A 20,653-nucleotide genomic window follows, 5' to 3' on the forward strand; every position below is an offset into this window, starting at 1 on the left:
AAACCCCAATTCAAAACCCTAACACCATCTTCTTGCTGTAATTTGAAAGCCTATCCCTAGTTTGAACCACACGCTGCTTCACCAGGCCATCACAATCGGACACATTTGTGGCAAATGTCCAATTCCACCGGCGGCACGGTGAAGACCGTACCTGATGATGACGATGATGCCGTCAAAGACGTTGTAGGGGTTCCTCAGGTAGTTGAAGGAGCCGAAGGCGGTGAGCTTGAGGATCATCTCCAGGGAGAACATGCTGGTGAACACGATGTTGCAGATCTCCAGAACGTTGGTCAGCTCCTCGGGCTGAGCGCAACAAACAAAGATTCCGGTTCACAGAACTCCCCGTCGCGGGCATTCCTCTACGTTTCAATGAGCGTTCGCGGCTAAGCCGTTCTCTGAATCTGAGCCGTGATTGGTCGTTGTGAGCAGCTGTGATGTCATTTTCAGTTGACAGAAGACAAAATGGCCGCCCCCAAAGGTGGCTAAAAACGAGTGGATTTTGCTGCTTAACTTATATTCCACAAACGCAAAATGAATCAGAATGCCGTGTTACAACTAGTGGGCTTGCTGGGAACATATTCTTGAACAAAATATGCTTGGGTTGACTTCTGCTTTAAGGTCGAATTCTTGCCCAGTGCTGCTTTAAAAAAAAAGTGTGTCATCCTAAGGGGGGCGGGAGGGGGGGTGATGCATTTCTAGGAAAAAGTCTGACTGTCTGACATTAACAATTCATCGTGCTGTGGGTGATTCCGGCTTTTTTCTAGTGATGTGCACCAGTGTGTGTTTGCTGACATTTGTACAGCGGCAACCACTCTATTTGTCCACACGCACACACCGATTCCGCACAGTGACGTTTTTGACATTTCAACGCAACCGCCGCAAAATCGATGCGCATTTACATACGTGTGCGCGTGTCGACGTGTGACGGCACTAATACGAGCTTGGCGGCGGGCCCGCGACGTTTGGCCACCAGTTTGGCTAACGAGCGAAAGAAGCGCGCGCGGCTTTGTGTTCCGCTCTCATTAGGGGCAGACCTGGGATGGGATCTGAAGACCACGCTGGTGCTGAACTATAACGAGCACAGTGAAGCGAAGGAATTACAAAGATGGTCGAGGAAGTGGGGAAAAAAAAGGTTTCTAACTGCCCAAAAGTGCCACAAGATGGTGGAAAAGCTTTTTTTTAAAGATATGGATATGGCCTGATCAAAAAAACAGCAGAAAGGTGAGTTTTTCAGTCAGTGATATGTCCCGTCCCCCCTAAAAAAACAAAAAAAACAGCAAATCGGTGAATCGTTGACAACTATTAGCAACAGACAGTGAGTCACATGCTGCTGCACTAAGTGTGAAGACAGACTTTTAACAAGTGAAACACTCATTATTTACCTGTTTGCTTCACATTTCTATCTGCTTGATTTGAAACCCTAACCACTTTTTGAAACCCTAATCCAGGCTCCAAACTGCAATTTGAAACCATAACCTGTATTTCAAACATTTGAAACCCTCACTTTGGCTGCAAGGCCTTCTTGAAAATTAGATGATAGTTTGAAGCCCTAACCCTGTCTTGACCACCTAATTTAGAACCGTAACCCAGGTTTGAAATCCTAATTTGAAACCATAACCTTGACTTAAAAACCCTAACTCTGGTTTCAAACCCAGTGGAGAAACTCAACCCTGACTAGAAACCCTAGTTTGAAGCCCTAACTTTGGCTTGTAACCTAGTTAAAACTCAAGTCATACTTGAAACCTTAATTTGGAAACCCACACCCAAACTTGTTTGAAACCCGAAAACAAGCTAAAATGCCTAACACGGTCTTGAAACCCTAACCTTTGTTTCAACTCCGAAATTCAAACTCTGTTTGGAAGCTTAACCCTTGATTAAAAACTGAACTCAGGATTGAAATCCAAACTTCAACCCCTCATTTGAAACCATAAACCAGGCTCGAAGCCCTAATTTGAATTCCTAACCTTTGCCTCAAATCCTAATTTCAGATCCAAGTCTCGAAACCCAAATTTAAAACACTAGCCGTGACCAAACATGCCAATAACTCGAATTTGAGACCCTAACCCTTGCTTCAGATCCAAATTCAAAACCCAAACTCTTGCTCGAAGCCGTAAGCCATGCTCGACACCCTAATTGGAAACCAGCATTGTATGTCGACAGTTATTGACCAAATCAGTTGAAGCGTTGGCATGACTGTCAACATTCGCCGTCTGGTGTCATCACAGCGGCTTCTCCACCCCGCTTTCATCCGCCCAACGAGCGCGTCACGCCGCCATTATCGATTCTTCGGCTTCAACGACGACGCGACTTAAGAGGACGCAACGGTTACGACAGGCGACCGAATCCTGCTTTTTGAGCTCGTAATTGCAAGGGCAGGGACTAACCCGGGAGCGTTTGGCACACATAAGCGTGACATTTACGCTGTCTTCTTCCAGAATGCCACCGCTGTTTTTCATATTGATCCCAAAAACTCATCGCATATTTTAACTCTGTTTTTAAAAAAAAAAAAAAAAAAAAAAAAAGAATAATAGATGTTCCTGGCTTAGGCTGGAAATGCGAGTCAAAGATAACAAAAATGAATGCAAAAAAAGTGCGTTGTATGAAATGATATTCAACATACAGTAGCACATCGTGATCAGAGTGAATCGTATTGCAATTTGAGCGACGATAATCGTATGGTTGCAATTGGATTAAAACATATTGTAGCTGAGGTGAAACGTAGCCTGACTGAAATAAATGCCATCATAATTGGGGTGAATCGTATTGCAACTGAAATTTCATATTAAAATCAAGGCCTTATGTCATTTTTGGACCAAACATTTTTTTTTTGTCTAAAACGCCAACTTGGGATGTTCGCCGCCTCGGCTAAAATCGGCTACATTCTTAATTAAGGGGCTTATTCAATTGCAGCCCTGAAATGAAATGATTAACAAATGTAATCATTATTTTATTTTGTGTGTGTTTTCCGAAAAAAAGAAAAGAAAAGAAAGGTCATTATTTTGGAAGGTGATTTTAGCATAACTGGAGTGAATCCAAATGTAATTGAAAAGAATGGCATCATGGCTGATGGCCATAGTGTACTATTATTATCACAGTTAGCCAAATCGTATTGGAATTTAAGTAATTGGTTGTGTTTTTTTGAGTGACTAGCACTGTAACTGGACTTTGAATTGTATCCTGCACCATAATTGATGTGAATCATATCATAATCGCTGTGAATCACATCGTACTTGCACGTCAATTTGTGCAAACTGGTGTGATTTGCTCACATTGCAACTGAAGTGACTCACGTTCTAATTGGAGTGAATCATATTTCAATTTCATTGACATGACCCAACTGGAAGGCAAATATAGTGAAGTGAATCAAATCTTATCTTAACTGGTGGAATTCATTTTGTATTTCGATTGGACAAAACTGCAATGTCATTTCGAGGAATCCTAATATAAATGAAGCGAGTCTTCGAATATCGTAGTTGGAGTGAACGGTAACAAATGACATTTGACGTGAATCGCATCATATCATAATTGAAGTGATTCGTATTGTCGTTGGAGAGAATCGAATCCTATTGTAGCTGGATCGCATCGTATCATAATTGAAGTGAATCTTTTTGTAATTTGAGTCCATCATAGACATTTGAGTGAGTCGCATTGTACATGACGTGAATTGTACCATAATTGGAGATAATCGTATCCTAACTGGAAGGAGTTGTATCGCAATGACGTAAATTGTACCATCATGTAGGGCTGTGCAATTAATCGAAATTCAATTACAATTACAATTATTACACTCCGCGATTACAAAAATGGCGTTGTCGTAAAAACGTTTATTATACGATTATTTACGATTATCAATATGCATTTATGTCCAAAGCACTGTTTACGCAAGGAAATCATACTTGAATTGAAACATTTGCACCTTTTTATAAGTAATTTGATCAATTTTTGTTTGGTCCAAAAGAAACTTACATAGTGTTTCCAAGAAACTTATTTGTCCTTATATTTCCTTTACATTTAAACATTTTCTTGTTTTGTACCCAAAAAAATAAATAATCGTTTGAATAATCGTGATTTCAATTATGACCAAAATAATCGTGATTTAATATTATTTTCATAATCGAGCAGCCCTACCATCACGTATGGAGAGGAAATCTTGCATTTTGACTGGACGGAATTGCACAACTTAAATTGTCATTTCAAGGCATCGTGACAGACTGTTAAGTGGAGTGAATCATATTGCAAAAAAGCAGTGAATCAGATTGTAATTTGAGTGAGTCATCTGGTCAAAAGTGCATGAGTCTAGTTGAAAGACAATCTTGCATGAGGGCGACGAGCACTGCCACAGGGTTTGGTCTCCACGGCGACACAGGTGCCGAGTCAGATTGAGCCCGCCGGTTCAAAAGCACCCACAGCAAGTTTGGGAGCGAGCGCGCGGCCTACTCCATGTCTTCCCCATTAGAAGACCGAGTGGCGCTCCGCCGCCGTCGGACTATTTTTAGCCGCCTCCGAGATGAGAGACGGGAGCGAGGGAGAGGGGGGGGTGGAGAAATGGGGGGCGCCGGCGTGTATCGAGCGCGGGAGATGTCGATAGAAAGACAAAGCGGGGACGGGAAACGGGAGGTAAAAAGAAAACAAAAGATGGCAAAAGTCACATCGCCGCTGTCCGCGCGTGCAATTTAAGGGCGAGCTACATGATGGACATTGAACCCAAATCGGATTATTGTGGAGTATTTCTATTCTTATTTTGCAAGGTGCCAATTATCGCGAAAAACCGTCAAAGGAGGATCGCACTGGGCCAGAAAGATAACGTTCGGGTTGTGATGAAAACAAAATGCAAGTGTCCGCCGGCTGATGCTAATTTGAATCAGTACTCACACTTTCACTTATTGATGTTTGTTTGACTATTTACGTTCTCGGTTAAGCCGAGGCATTGCATGTTTTAACGTGATAAGTTCCAAATCGTCATGGGAATTTTTTTTTTCTGACAATTATCAGAATCTGCATTTAAAAAAAAAAAAAATACTAATCATATCAGACGGGTCCAATCATAAACCCTAAAACCAACCCAAACCTCAACCTTAAACCAACCTAACTCTAAAAGCGAAATCTATCCCAACCTACACTTAGCCAAACTTGGTCACCTTTGCAACTTGCCAATCAAAAGTGAACATTGTGTCCCTCATGAAGTGTACTGTGAAAGCGCTCGTGTTTGGGGAGTTCAAAAAGTACCAAAACAAACCCACGCGAGCACATTTAAGTATGTTAGTAGGACAGGAGGATGGAATACGCGAGGTAGCGAATAAGAGAGTGTGGCGCACACTTAGAAATCAAAAGGGAATTCATGAATGGGAAATTGGAAAATGGATGTGAGTGAGTCTGAGGAAGTCAGGGAAGACATAACGTGCGTGCGTGTAGTCGCTCAGTGCACATGCTGATGGGCTCCTCGGGACAGTCATCAGTAACGTACAGTCCGGTCCATAAATATTCGAACGCAGTCGCCGTGCCTTTGGTTGTAAACATCCCCACAATGGATTTGAAATGAAACCAACAGGATGTGCTTTGGCTGCAGACTTTCAGCTTCGAGAGTATTTACATCCAAATCAGGTGATCGGTGTCGGAACTAACAATAGCTCGTATATGTGCCTCGACCTTCAAAGGGACCGAAATTAGAAGGAATATTGGCAACTCAATTAATGCCAAAAAGAAGAGAAATGTGTTGATGTCCCATTATTTATGGGCTCAAGAAAATAAAGTATTTCAGAAAACATCTCAAGTTTCAAGAACTTAAAAAATAAATAAATAAATAAATATACTAAAATAAATATATATATAGACACACACACACACACACTCCTACATTTGCTAAAAATATCTTTTGGATCAAATTTAAGACATGGTGAATTTGAAAGATTTGATTTTCCAGAAAAAAGAAGGATATTTTAAAGGAAAACATGTTGTATATTTTCTGAGAAAAAGCAGTAGTTTTCAAGAAAAAAAGTACTTTCTTTTCAAAGTTAAATATTTTCCCCAAAATTGAGTGCATTTTCTACAAATAAAAAAAAATGCCATTCTTTTCCATAATTAAAGAAAAATGAGCATATTTTCATAAAAACATATTTTTGGGGAAAAAAAAAATATTTTCAAAGAAAAATAAAATGTTTTCAAGGGAAAAAAATATATATTTGAAAAAGATATGAGCTCTACATTTTTCCAGAAAAACAGTACATTTCGCAAAATACATTTTTCATAGGATGGCAAAGTGTGCGCGTGTGTGCGCGCGTGCGAGTGCGTGCACCTGCTGGTGATGCTCGATGCCCATACTGATGGTGTTGATGAGGATGGCGATCATGATGCCTCTGTTGAAGTACTTGCTCTCGACGATGCCCCACAGCTTCATCCTGGTGTCGTACCACAGATTCCCGCAGCGCTCGCCGCTGCACTCGCCGCCCCGCCGTCCCACTGCCACCTTGCCCGCCGCGTCCTCCGCGCCGCCCCTGCCAGCCTCCGCCACGTCTCCCTCGCCCGCGGCAGGCACAACTCCGTCGGTGAGCGCCGGGGGCTCGTCGGAGGGGGCGTGGTTGGGTTTGTTATGGTGGCGGCATGGTGGGCCTGACGGTGGGAAAAATTCATACTAGGTTAAAAAAAAAAAAAAAATATATATATATATATATATATATATATATATATATATACATATACATATGTATATATATGTATGTGCGTATGTGTATGTATACATATGTATGTATATTTGCAGTGCAAATGGTAGAACATGGTTGAATTTTTGGGCTCTCCTGAAAAGTGACTGTTTTGGAGGTACAAGGTTTTGGCCTGATTATCACAAAATAGACTCTTTGTTGAAAGATTTTTTCCTCAAAATTGTACGACTTATTACTGAAAAATAGCTAGTTCTTTTTGAAGACACTTCTAAAAAAAACCTTTTTTTTCTCAAAATGTATGAGAGACAATTTCGCAAATATGTTTGACATTATTTTTAAAACGTGTAATTTCCTTATTAAATTATGTTAAAAAAAATTCTAGGAAATATATAATGTAAAAAAAAAACCCATCTATTTTTGTAAAAAAAATATGAAAAAATACAGCCACTTTTTAAATATAGGAGTATTTTCTATGAAAGACATTTACTTGACATTTTTTTCCTCATAATATATGACTCTCAAAAAATGAAAATGAAAATTGTAGAAACAAAGAAATATTTTTCCTCAAAACAATTAAAAAAAATTCTATTCTATATTCTATTAGAAACTTTATTTTCCTGAAAAATACTGTATGTATTTTTTGATGATAAAAAATACTTCCTTTTTTCTACATTATTTTACAATTATTGGAAAATATTTTTGGTATAATCAAAATATATAATTTTTCTAGAAAAGATTTGACTTCAACAAATGCATCGTTTTTCTTTTTCTTACAGATGTGCAACTTGTGACTGAAAATCAAGTCCAGCATGTTCTTGCACCTACCAGGTGGCCCAACGGCGGGGCCGTCCCGCCCTCCCCTGCCATTGGCCTTGCGCTCCCTGCCGTCGGCCGCGCGCCGGCCCCTGCCGACGCCGCCGAATCCTCGGGGCTTCCCGCGCAGGGCGTTGAAGAGTGCGAGGGTCTGTCGGCGGGCCTTGCGGATGACGTGGCAGAGGAGCTGGAAGAGTGCCTCGTAGCAGTCGCCGGGCTCGCTGGCCAGCGTGGACGAGGACGAGCATCGCGCTCGCTGCTCCTGCATCAGCTGGTGCTCGCGCTGCTTGGTCTCCGAGAACTGCGTGGCGATCACCACCAGGCACAGGTTGATCATGAAGAACGAGCCCACCTTGAAGAGTCAAGCGGGACATTAAAAGTCCACGCGCCCTGAAAATGATCACTTTGCAATATTGGACCAATGCCCTTTATGCTTCAGCCCTTCTTTTTTTTTTTCCCCCTTCTCCTTTCATATAAATATCGTCGATAATACGCTCGTATGATTGCAATCGGAAAGTCTATAAAGTAAAATGCGATGATCGTAAGAAAAGGAAAAAAGAAACCCGAACAAAGCAACACTTCAAAGGTTTAACTGAGAAATCAATACAAATCCCCAAATGGGGACACAAAAACGGATTTACTGTGTGTGCGTGTGTGTGTGTGTCTACAACCTGGTGAATATACACGCAATCTTCTGGCGTTTGCCCGGCCCCAGCAGAGAGATATCATGAATATGATTTGTCATTGTGAGGCTGCTGGGACCTGCTGACTAGCTTCAGTGAGTCAATCAAGACGGAGAAAGAGAAAAAAAAAAAAAGTGAGGACGCAAATGAACTCAAATACTAAAGTCTTGTTTCCATTTCGTTTGAAAAGACATGCGTGAAAAATGGAATAAATACAAAGATAGAGTAAAACCGAATTTAAAAACGAGTAGAAAGTGACATCCAGTCGACCTTTGACCCTGACCCCAAACAGGATACTGGACACCGGCGCGTTTACAGGCCGATGAATGCGCGTGTGTGAAATGAACGTAGCGGCTAGCATATTAGCACCCGTCGTTCCTTACGCTAGCACATTTGTCGTTTTCCGCTCGTTAAACATTCATCCCACATACTTCTCACGCAAAGCTTTTTCATCACGCACGCACGCCGCTGGTGACTAAATGCCAGCGCGCTACATCCAGCGCACTCCATTTTCAACTCCTTTTTTTTGCAGCCGCCTTTTGCCCAAAAGACAACGGGGGCGTGTTGAAGAATCTGACAAAATCCAATGACAATTTTGTGACATTCAAAACCATTCAACGAGAACTGGACCTGGTCAGGCTAAACGGTAGAAAACGGATGGATGGATTAAACAACTAAATCCACGGTAGAATTTTTAAAAAAAAAATCACCAATGACCCCGAACAGAATAATGATGGATGGAGAAAATTAAAAAAAACATTTATCGAAAATAAATCGTCATCCTAACATCAAGCGGTAGAAAATTGATGGCTGGCAAAAATAAATTACGTTCAGGCTTTATTATTTAAAATGGCAAAACGTCGATTTGAAACAACCAAAGCAAACATCCCTAAAGCGGGTTCCCAATTCACTTGGTAGTCCAGCGTCCTTCGTCTTCACTTAGCACCCGCTGCCAGCCTCCCGATACTTTTACTCAAATATTCCGCCTCATTCCTTGTGTGATTACGCGCCGCGCTCTTTATATTTGCCCAGAGAGCAAACGCCCGCGGAGCTCTTTAATTGCTTTGAACGGCCTAATCGGATAAAGGCTCGCTAACTATTCCCACAGTTGCACCGTGAACATGAAGCCTCCTTGTTTGGACTGAGTAGCCAAGAAAAATCACGTATACAAGACATTCATCAAAGTGAGCGACTTGCGGTTTTTAAAGATGATTAGCAGGCCGGATGTCCTGCCACATTCTTCCCTATCAACACGTTGTGCCGGAAGATCAAAGTCTGGTCAGCGCAACATTGGGCCATCTCCTGTCCCCGCGTCCTTCCTTTCCACTCGTCCGTCCGTCATCACTCGCCTTCATCATCACTGTCCTGCTTCCCACCTTTCATCACTCGCCGCCACCCTTTTTCCATTTTCCAGGCCATTTCATCATCCCCCCCCCCCCCCCCCCCATCATTCCCGGCAAAGCCCCTCCCGACTCATCGGGAGCCACCTATAGATGTAAACGATGCATATAGAACCACACGTCACTATAGATTGCAGAGGATCTGTGTTGGTGGTTGCAGCCATGCATTTACTGGACATGCGTGTAAGTGTGGGTGGGGGTGAGAGGGAGAGGAAAAGAGAGAGTCCTGTTTGAGAGTTTAGGGGAGTTAGCAGAATTAGCAGTTCGATGAGTTAGTGGCTTTAGACTAGTTTGTGTCGCCAGCCGAGTTTGAAGAGAAAGTGAGTTCGAAGAGTCAGCGGTGTCAGCATTGTCGGAGAAGTTAGCACAGCCAGAGAAGAGTTAGAGAAGAGTTAGAGGAGTTAAACCACTGAGAAAGGTTGGATGAGTTGGTGGAGTTACAAGAGTTAACTTTGAACATTTAGAGGAGTTAGGAAAGTTAGATGATTCAGAGAAGTTAGACTTCTGAATTAATGGCATTAGAGGAGTTAATTGAGTTCACTGAGTCAGCGGAGTGAGCCGAGATGAGATGATTTGGTGGTGTTACAAGAGTTAACGGTCGTGGAGTTAATTCATGCTAAAAGTGATGTTGTTGTATGTACGTAAAAAAACAGTAGTATAGTTAGCATTTTTAGAGGAGTTAGTCAAGCTAGAGGTTTCAGAAGATTTCGACGACTGAGCAGAGTTTGATGAGTTGGTGGAGTTACATGAATTTGTGTCGTCAATGGTTACAGGAGTTAGTAGCATTGGAGAAGTTTTGAACACTTAGCGTAGTTAATTTAGTGGAGTCAGCGGCATTAGCAAAGTCATTAGAATTAGTCGAGTTAGATGAGTTAATGGTGTTAACTGCGTTAGAGGAAATAGCAGAGTTAGTGGCGTGAGGTGAGTTAAATTGTAGAGGAGTAAATAATGCTACAAGAAGGTAGATTTATGTGCGTCAGAAAAGCAATTACATCGAGGGTCATTTATAGTTATAAGAGCTAGCTGAGTTAGAAGAGGAGTTACTTTCCATGAACAGGTGAAGTTAGTCGAGTTTGAGTAGTTAGATGCTTTAGAAGAGCGAAAGGAGTCAGTCAGTAAGATGCGATGAGTTACAAGAGTTAGATGTGTCAGTGTAGTGAGCAGAGTTGGTTGCCTTAATTTGAAGAGTTAGCCCTGCCAGAAACGTTCCCGCCGTCAGCAGAGCTCGCGAGATTCGAGAAGGTACGAGCGAGGAGTTAGACGCAGCTATTTACGGAGCTGAATCATCAGCCAACTTCTCACATTGTCCTAATATGACTTAGTATTAAACTTTTTTTTTTGTAACGTATTTGTGTGTATCTGTGAAATGAGGCGGTTGTTGTTTGAACTCACGATGATCAGCAGGATGAAGTAGATGAAGTTGTAGAAGGAATGCGCATCCATCACGTAGTACATAATCTCCACCCAGCCCTCCAGCGTGATGACCTGCACGCACGCACGCACGCATCAACACGCGCGACCACGCGACAATCACGCACAAGCGCGTTGCTACCTGGAAGATGACGATCCAGGCGTAGGCGATGTTGTCGAAGTTGATGGCTCCTTTGTGCGGGTTGCTGAATCCGGTGTGACACCGGGTGTAGTACTGGTTCCAGTTGACGCACAGGCCCGACGCCCCGGCGCTGCCGTTGGGCGAAGGCTCCGCCCCCAGGCCCAGCGAGCGGCGGTAGAGCACGTCGTCCTTATCCAGACAGCACGCCCGACCTCCCTCGCGCCGCGACGGCACGTCCCGGCACGACATGATGCCGTTGTCCATCGGCAGGGAACAGATGAACGGACGCTCGTCGTCCTCGTCCGCCATGTAGTACGGACGCGGGAGGCGGATGCCGGTCGCCCTACGAGATAGTCGGCACGCAAATAGGACTTTGGCACACCGCGCACATCAGGTGTGACTATCAGGCTGTTTTTGTGCTGATTTTGACCATTTTCCACCAAGGATGACAAACGCTGCTTGAAGCGGAAGTCAACGCAAACATTTTTTTTTTTTTTTCAAGAATATGTTCCATGCAAGCCCACTAGTTGAAACGGGGCATTCTGATAAATATTGCGTTTGTGGAATAAGTGTTAATCCACTCCTTTTTAGCCATCTCTGGGGGCGGCCATTTTGTCACTTCTGTCGATGGAAAATGACATCAGAACTGCTCACAACGACCAATCACGGCTCACATTCAGAAAACATGTCAGTCGTGATTGGTCGTTGTGAGCAGTTGTGATGTCATTTTCAGTCGACAAAAGACAAAAAAAAACGAGTGGATTAACACTTATTCCACAAACGCAAAATGAATCAGAATGCCGTCTTTCAACGAGTGGGCCCGCTGGGAACATATTCTTGAAAAAAAATGTTTGGGTTGACTTCCACTCGAAGGCCCAAAACTGTGATCAATCGTCACCAAAATTCATTTGCTGAAAATATCCTAACAACCATCATGATATTTTGGATTTGATCTTTTCTTTAGGCCAGGGGCGTCAAACGTATTTTTTGTCGGGGGCCACGTCGTAGTTACGGAGGGCCGTTATGACTGTGAACGCATATAAATAAATGTATGGTCGCTATGTAGGATCGCACATACGCAACAAATTGACGGATGGCTAGTTTTGATATTAGAAGCCGGTAAGTAATTGTTTGTTCAATTCTTTTTCAATTTTATTTTATAGGGGAGGATTGGTAACAAATCACACATTGCAGTATCTCATATCTCAGTGTTGTTCAAAAATGAAAACAATTTGCAAGAAATTGATTTGCCTTGGCGGGCCACATAAAATGAGATTGCGGGCCGGATCTGGCCCCCGGGCCTTGAGTTTGCCACCTGTGCTTTTAGGCGTTCAAAAAGCTCAACGTCACTTAAGGTCTAAATACAACAATCAATCGTCATCAAAATCAACGTGCACGTTTCTGCTCATGCCCACGTCGACCTTCGATAATATTAAAACGACCGCACCAAAGGAGTCCACGTCTGACGAGTAGCCGTAGTAGTTGGCCATTTTGGATTGAAGCAGCCATTTTGACATCAGCCTGGTCATTGTTTTTCAAACACAAACCTTTCGTAAAGGTTTTAGCCAATTTCTAGCAAATTTAAAGCGCCTACACTAGTCCAAGTTACAGCACTAAAATGCTAACTGTTTGTGTTTTCATCGGCGCGAGTGGGAGGAGCATGGTGGAATAGTGGCAATACCATTTCCATATACAGTCATGACTGATGAGATGTTGGACTGTGTGTGTGTGTGTGTGTGTGTGTGTGTGTGTGTGAATATAGTCAGGTGGGTCAGGGCATAGCGTAATTGCACTCCAGCTCTATTGTAATCTTCAAATTGGTTGCTATGGCAACGCTTTGACCCTCTTGTGAAATTATTAGTTTTTTTTTTTTTTTTTTTCCCCATCGCCATGAACCTACTTCCTGCGTAGACCAAACCACACACACACGCACGCGCGCGCGCGCACACACACTCACAGCGTGAAGTTCTCCTCCGGGTAGCAGCGGTTCCTCAGCAGCCCCGCCCACAACTGTACGCCGATGATGCCGAAGATGAAGAAGACGAAGAAGCACAGCAGCAGCACGTTACCCAGCATGGGCAGCGTGTCCAGCAGTAGATTGACCAGGATGCGCATGCCTACATAACACACACACACACACACACACACACAGGTATCATGAGTTGACCCACTAAAAAAAAAAAAAAAAAAAGCCAAATCTGGAAGGACACAGGAAGTTTGCCATTTTGGTGAACGCAACCATTTTTAGGTCATTTTGGACAATTAAAGGGCAGGATAAAATTTGATAAATTGTGTTCATCCTTGGGGGAAATTTACGCTAGATTTTCTAATTCAGCCCTCAAAGCCAATTTGACTTATTAACTCATTCACTGCCTGACATTTGACCCTCTTCTAACCTAACGTTTTGAAAAAAAAAAAAAAACAACAACAACAAAAAATTATATATATATATATATATATATATATATATATATATATATATATATATATATATATATATATATATATATATATATAAAAATTCCTGGGATTGAACAGCTGGACTGTGAAAAGACAAGTAAATTCGTCAATGGCAGTGAATGAGTTAATATAAAATTTGGTAATCATGTCTCTCATGAGTAGAGCAGAAAAAAAAAAATCCCTCAAAAAGCCATGTCTGAAAAGACACAGGAAATCTGCTATTTTTGTCACTTGTTACTAGTTGCCAGCTAAACCGCCAAAAATTGGCTTGGTAGCATTCCGCAGACCTTTAGAAAATTCAGATGCTGAAGCCTGTTTCACTTCTCAACATAACATTTGGCAAGCTTGTCTATCATGAGCAGAACCACCAAAAAATTCTCAAGAAAGAAAGTCTGCCATTTTGTTTTGAAGAGGACATTTTTGGCTTATTTGCCAGCATAACCACCTTGCTAGCACCTCAAAGACTTTTAGAAACTTCAGCCCCTGAATTTCCCTGAAATGTGGTACGTTTGGTTACCATGAGTAGACCGACATAAAAAAGTATCAAGAAGCCATGGCCAAAAAGATAGAGAAAATCAGCCATTTTTGGTTTAAAGCCACCAGTCATTTTCCCAGGTATCCTTCGAATACGAACCCCTCAAGATTTATTTATTTATTTATTTATTTGTGCAATTGCTACCAAATTTGAACCACATCTACCGTACGGATTATGAACCCTCAATTGTGAAACATCGGAGCTTTTGTCACTGCGTGTGGGTGGCACACAAAGGCAAAGTTTCAACGAATCTATCGGTCTGACCTTTCCATACAAGTGCCGTATTATCATAATTATCTGATCAATCTCTAATCTCTTTGCTAATTGTGATCCCACGGTCCATTACTTTGTGTCCGAGATCCTCCAGGGATCCAAAGCAGCTTCCATGTGCGCGATAATCGGATAAATGTAGCATTTAGCTGACTAATCAGCGCTAATGGGCACACAGCGGCCACTAGGGGCCGCGTGATGAAAGAGCTTTTGGACATGAAGTGGCAAAGGAAGCCTGAATGGAATATTTGAGTCATTTGTGTTTGAAAAATGGGCGAGAGACGCGACCTTCCTCTCGTGACAGTTTCATTTGAATATGTTTGATTTATGAATGCACTTGCTGGTGAAAGCAGACATACAACGATTGTGGTCAAATTTCATCCGTTTTAATAGAAACATAAAATACAATCATTAAGATGATTAAAAACGGGTGGATTTTGCTCCTTAACTCATATTCCACAAACGCAATAGTCATCAGAATGCTGCGTTTCAACTAGTGGGCCTGCAACATATTCTTGAAAAAAAAAAAAAATGTTTTGGGTTGACTTCCACTTTGGATTCATTAGAAACGAATCAAACAAAATATGCTTTCAACCCTAATGTGAAATGAGATTAAAACCTGAGTGTTATTGAAATGAGATCCTTTGAATAAACCAAACAAGCAAAGTAGCTCAGAAGCGGGAAAACGACAACAAGCCGCTAATATCCCTTCTCCCGAGGGGGATTATGGGTAATGTAGTAAACAGGTCCGACTGCATTTAAAGCGCAGCCGCTGGGAATCGGCGTTGGCTGGCTTCCATTAGCCTCCCCATTAGGCCGCTGGCTGAGCGAGCGCACGTTATTCTTAATCCCGCGGCGGCGGGACACGAGCCGCCATTGGCCCAGCCGCAGCTGCCGCTCGTATCAGCAAAAAAAAAAAGCGCTGAGACTGAATTATCCTCCAGACGACATCCCTGCTCAATTGACCAAAATAAATGAGACAATTGCTTTATTCTAGCCGCCACATAAAACGCAGTCAAATGGGATTTTGTAGCTGAACGCACTGTTGTGTTTTAAAAACATTGGCTAGCATGCTAGTGCTGCTAATGATGTCATGTCCAAAGGTAAATATTCAACAGAAATCAAACCCCACATTGACAATCTCACAGAAATTCATGAGAATAAAGTGAACAGTTCAGGGAATACCTGGTCAAGGAAAAGGTGAAGAAAGGTCAAGAAAACCTTGTGTCAAAAAAACAAACATTTCCAGGAAAAGTATGTACAAAAGTCAGGAATTAAAGAAAAAACAATTCCAAAAGCGAACCTCTTCAAAATCAGGACAAAAATGTTAAACGTCAAGGAAGATCGGGTCTCAAAGCGAAAACGCCAAGGAAGGCTCAGCTTCAGAAAACAGGTCAGCCGTGATTGGCTGTTACCTGAGCAGTTGTGATGTCATTATCAGTCGACGGAAGTGACAAAATGGCCGCCCCTGGAGAAGGCTAAAAACGGGTGGATTTTAACTCAAATTCCACAATATCTATCAGAATGCCTTGTTTCAACTAGTGGGCTTAGAACATATTCTTGAAAAAAATATGTTTGGCTTGTTTCCGCTTTAGGTGCCATAAATGCGATAAAAACATGCCTGCAGTATTTCAATTGGGTCTTTCCATATCATGTATTTTGACTTATCGCAGGGGTGGTCTGGAAAGTAAACCCCGCGACGGAGGGCCGATTTGTGTCAGATTTTCCGATGTGTCTGAATTCCCCAAAATGTCAACATGTCGATAAAATGTCAACATTAAACCAAGGATGACTTCTCCGGAGGCAAATTATTCTTCGCAATTGTCAAGCAATACTCTTGAGACGGCTCTATACCAATCAACCTTTTTCACATGGATGCCAAGGTTGCTGTGCTACTGATCGTCCGTTTCTGCGCTCTGTCATGTTCCCCAAATTACATCGAGGTAAGTCATTTTGGACGACTTTGAGGTCTGTTGATCAGAAAAGATGCAAAACTGCAATAAAAAAAAAAACCCAGCGTCAGTACATCCCACTTAAGCTCACCTCTGTCAGATGGCGACTGAGACGCATGGAGAATAAAAGCAATCTGATTGTTAAGAAGCATGAAGAATAAAAGCAATCTGATTGGAAGCTTTCAGCGTCACCGTCAGTGCCGGTGAAAACGCTTCAGCTGCGCTAGGAATGATGAGAAGATTTGGTGTGGATTAGATGAACTCCGCGCACACGCTTTGAATTGGAAATTCAGTCCCCGGAGTCCAGTTTTGCTAACAACATGACATTTGGTAGGCATGTCTTTCATGAGTAAACCTACAAAAATAAAAAAGTCTAAAGTAGCAGAAGCAGTAGTAGGAATAGACACTACTCATGGCCGTCTGCCATTTTGGTTTGAAGCAGCCATTTTAGGGTCACTTTTGTCATTGTTCTTGGAGGCTTTCAAGGACAAACTCATCCTACATTTTCGTCTGATGGATACTAAATTGGAACTACTTAAATTGTGAAATATTTCATTTTTGGTACTTGTGTTTGGGTGGGATAAAACAGCTAATTAGATGACCCCCCAAAATGTTGTGTTTGTTGAAGTCAGTTTCGCTTAATAACATGAATTTGGTAGTAATATCTATCATGAATAAACCCACAAAAAAGTCTCAAGAAGCCATGCCCAAAAATATACAAGAAGTCTGCCATTGCACTTTGAGGTGGCAATTTCTGATCCATTTTGAACATTTTTGTAGCATCTCTTCAAAGATGAACTGTTCCTTGTGTCCAACAATCGGCTCCCTCCAGCGAATTGGGTCTTGTCTCGGTGTGCTTGGCCGACTGTCTATGCGTTCTCAATCATGGCCGCTTGAGACTTTTTTTGTGGGTTTACTCATGGTAGACAAGCCTACCAAGTTACGTGCTACTGACTAAAACTGTCAATGTGGGCAACATTTTCCAGACATCAGTTGTGTGTGATGTAGAAGAGGGTATTAACAAAGTGCAACAAGATATTCGATTCCCTCGTCTTGACTCCCGCACGATAGGCCTCAAAATGACTGATGCGCATAAGTGTTTTCTACTCAACTCATTTCCACTGTGAGCTGCACCGAGAGAACAAGTTGTCAATATCGGTTCTAATTTGTATGCACAACTGAAGGCACGTTTGCCTCCGAGGCTTCGCTGGATGTCGATTCAGGCAAAGACGGCGGCCATGGCGGAATAATTAAGAACAACAAGGAACAAATGACGCGTTAAACGACTCTCGACACAAAATCATCCGCATTGACACACTGGGCTGCCTTCCGATTGAGAAGAGTTACAGTGTCACGTGCTATAAGGTAGTGCGGAGGAACCTCGGAAATCCAACAACTCTCACTTCTAAGGAAACTCCTATCCCAAAAGGTAAATGTCAAGGAAAATATGGTCCAAAAGTAAATTAAAAAAAAGTAACAAGTCCCCCAAAAAATATAAATATATATCAAGGTAATGGCCTCTTGATTTTTTTTTTTATATTTGAAGAAAAAATTGTATCAAGGGAGAAAATTTGGCCCAAAAATTATAACATAAAAAGAAATTGGACAAAAAGCCACATTTTTAAACAAAAACTGGCTCTAAATTGGGCACGTCAAGGAAAATCAGGTCCAAAGGAAAAAACATGTCGAGGGAAATCTGGTCCAAAGGAGAAAAATTAAAGACCGTGGTTTAAAAATGAAATGTGAAGAATTGTTATGACATGTACTTAACCGTACTTTCCCCATTTGTGGACGGCTTGGGGTTCAGCACCGCGGATAGCAGACAACCGAGTCGCTGTCCGCGGTGCTGACGCCAGCAATTTGCAATGATGACTTCCTTCGGACTCACTTGGCACTCTGTTGATGGCTTTGAGAGGTCGCAGGACTCGCACCGTCCTGATGGCCGTGAAGTTGATGTTCTGCAGGTCCAGCGAGTACTCCACCATACTGAAAAAAAAATAAACAAGCCCACACGCACACACACACACACACACACATTTACACCACACATGCGCACAGTCAATTTCTAAGTGTCACTCCTTGGCACGTCGTAAGAAAATGAATCTTCAGGTGAGTGGAAATCTGCAAAATAGATGCAGAAAACGTGAAGTACATGCACATGGTGTATGCGGAGAGAGGCACAGCAGACAAAGAGCGAGGGAGAGATACAGTAGATCGTAGTCGTAGGTACACATAAGGATTTTTTTCCATTTTGAAAAGGATTTTTTTCCATCTTAAAAAGATGATCTGTTACAGATTCGACACATAAAGATACTAGGGCTAAATGATTTTGAAAAATAATCTACGGTAATTGTGATTTTATTTTTGTCAACATTGCGATTTATCATATGATTGGTGTCAAGAAATTTTCAACGGTTTTGGGGTATTTTTATGTCACTGAATCCGAAAATGGAATCGTTTTTTTTCCCCCCTGAATTGGCTCTAATTTTTAATTTAATTTTCCCCATTTGTGTCTGTTTGCGACCACGTGGCAAGGCAGCGGAGGTAAACGTGCGTCATCTCAACTTCCAGCAGAAAGGGGAAGAACCAAGTGAAATAAAATGACGGCAATAAAGCGAGTTGGAGCGAGTTGGGGAGATAATTACTGGGCTGCAGACACGAGAGCTGGTTCTCACACATCCACGGAGAAGAAGATTTCTGAGCTCACATGGAGGTCGGGTGTCAAGATGTCAGAAACACACAGAGCGTATTGAAATTAAAAAGCGAGGGGAAATCGCCGTTCCGCGGCCGGTTTCCAATGAGGCGGGAAGCAAAAGGAGACGTTTCCGAGAACAAAAAAAAAAAAAAAAAACTCCGTCAAAACATTCTTTGAGTTTGAACTTCTCGAGTGCTCAAGAAGTTCAGATTGTTATGCCGGGTCACAGCTTCTCGCAACCTACGAGGTGACGCTCCCCCGGATTAGGGCAAAGCCAAGTTCGCCGAGCATAAAAGGCCAGGTTGGAGTTCACCGAGTATAAACAGGCGACGCTTTCGCTGTAATCGGCCACGCAAGCGAGAAAGCACTTTGACGTTAACTCCGCTCCAATAATATAACCGCGACAATAATCACACTCTGACTATAATTTTTCTGCGTTCTGCACGAGTTGGCATTTTACTGCAAATACTCACAATTATAACAGCAATTTCACGGAATCCTATAAGGTTGTTTGTACAATTTCACCGCTAGTTTTTACCAAAATAAAGATGAATATAATTCTACAGATAGGATTTTAATTGCACTGCAGAAAAAGAAAGATGACATTATTTATAACCTAAATCTAAAGCTAATTCATCATGTCACGCTTTCTTGCATGTTTCGCTGCTTGAAAATTACTCTCCGTTGAAAAGGTAAATAAATACGGGGACAAAAGTACAGTATTGTCAAACAATCAAATAGTCAGCCTGTAATTCGTGTCGTTGTTGTTGTACGTGTCAGGGTTATAGTTAACTAAAACTAACAAAATAACTAAAGTGAAAGTTGAGTCGGTTAACAAAATAAATAACCACGAAAATGCGTTTATAAAAACATTTTCATCTTTTTCAATTAATATCTTGCATGAGCCATTGACATTTATTTCCGTATTGCAGTTCATCCATACAGAAGAAGAAAGGTCCAACGGTTGTTTGAGAATTGTAATTTACTTTATTAAACAATACGTATTGACTTTTTTTTTAATCTTGTATCCAACAAATACTCCGTATATTTAAAATAAAACTAAAACTAATTCCAAAACGAATAAAAATCAAACTAAAACAAGGTATGTTAGAAAAAAACTATAAAAATTAACAAACCTGCTCTAAAAAAAAATTAAAAATCAATTACATTACAGAATGTAAGCGATAAAGGCCCGAAAAAGTACTTCGTTTATTAAGATAGATATATATATATATATATATATATATATGTGTGTGTATTTTTATTTTTCTTAATGATCGGCCGATTAATCGGTTATCAGAATTTTTTCTGCCACGCATCCGAATCAGCATTGGCTTCAAAAAGTTGATACTGGTCGAGCCCTAAACAAGACCCAAGAACTCCACTGAATGTTGTTGACTTCAAACCAAAAAAAAAAAAAAAAAAAAAGAGTTGAATGGCCTAGCTCCTATTTTCGTCTAATGAGCATTTCACCGCCTTGACAGGCTGTGTTTTGCCACTTTTAATCACGCTTTTGTTGTTAACTCTATTTCGGGTGGCCAAATTGCAAGTCTAAATGTCGCAGGGCTCAAGTTAAAAGCCAAGAACCCCAAGACTTGAGCCATCGTGGTTTTTGTTCGACTTCCATCAAGTCCAAA

At 41.7% G+C, this 20,653-nt stretch overlaps 1 protein-coding gene across 2 annotated transcripts in view; it reads right to left on the reverse strand.

Moving 5' to 3' along the window:
- cacna1ib (calcium voltage-gated channel subunit alpha1 Ib) overlaps positions 1-20,653 on the reverse strand; it is a 112,890-nt gene that overhangs the window by 45,689 nt on the left and 46,548 nt on the right. For both annotated transcript variants that reach the window (XM_086032972.1, XM_086032971.1), the window contains exons 5-11: positions 18,210-18,307; positions 13,062-13,221; positions 11,105-11,447; positions 10,945-11,037; positions 7,482-7,821; positions 6,293-6,606; positions 152-303 (exon numbers count right to left, since the gene is read on the reverse strand). In XM_086032972.1, the coding sequence (XP_085889098.1) occupies positions 152-303; positions 6,293-6,606; positions 7,482-7,821; positions 10,945-11,037; positions 11,105-11,447; positions 13,062-13,221; positions 18,210-18,307 (1,500 nt within the window). The remainder of the gene's footprint in view (positions 1-151; positions 304-6,292; positions 6,607-7,481; positions 7,822-10,944; positions 11,038-11,104; positions 11,448-13,061; positions 13,222-18,209; positions 18,308-20,653) is intronic.

Source organism: Filicampus tigris, chromosome 6 (assembly GCF_054856515.1).
Source record: "Filicampus tigris isolate MCC_2025a chromosome 6, RoL_Ftig_1.0, whole genome shotgun sequence".
Lineage (NCBI taxonomy): Eukaryota > Metazoa > Chordata > Actinopteri > Syngnathiformes > Syngnathidae > Filicampus > Filicampus tigris.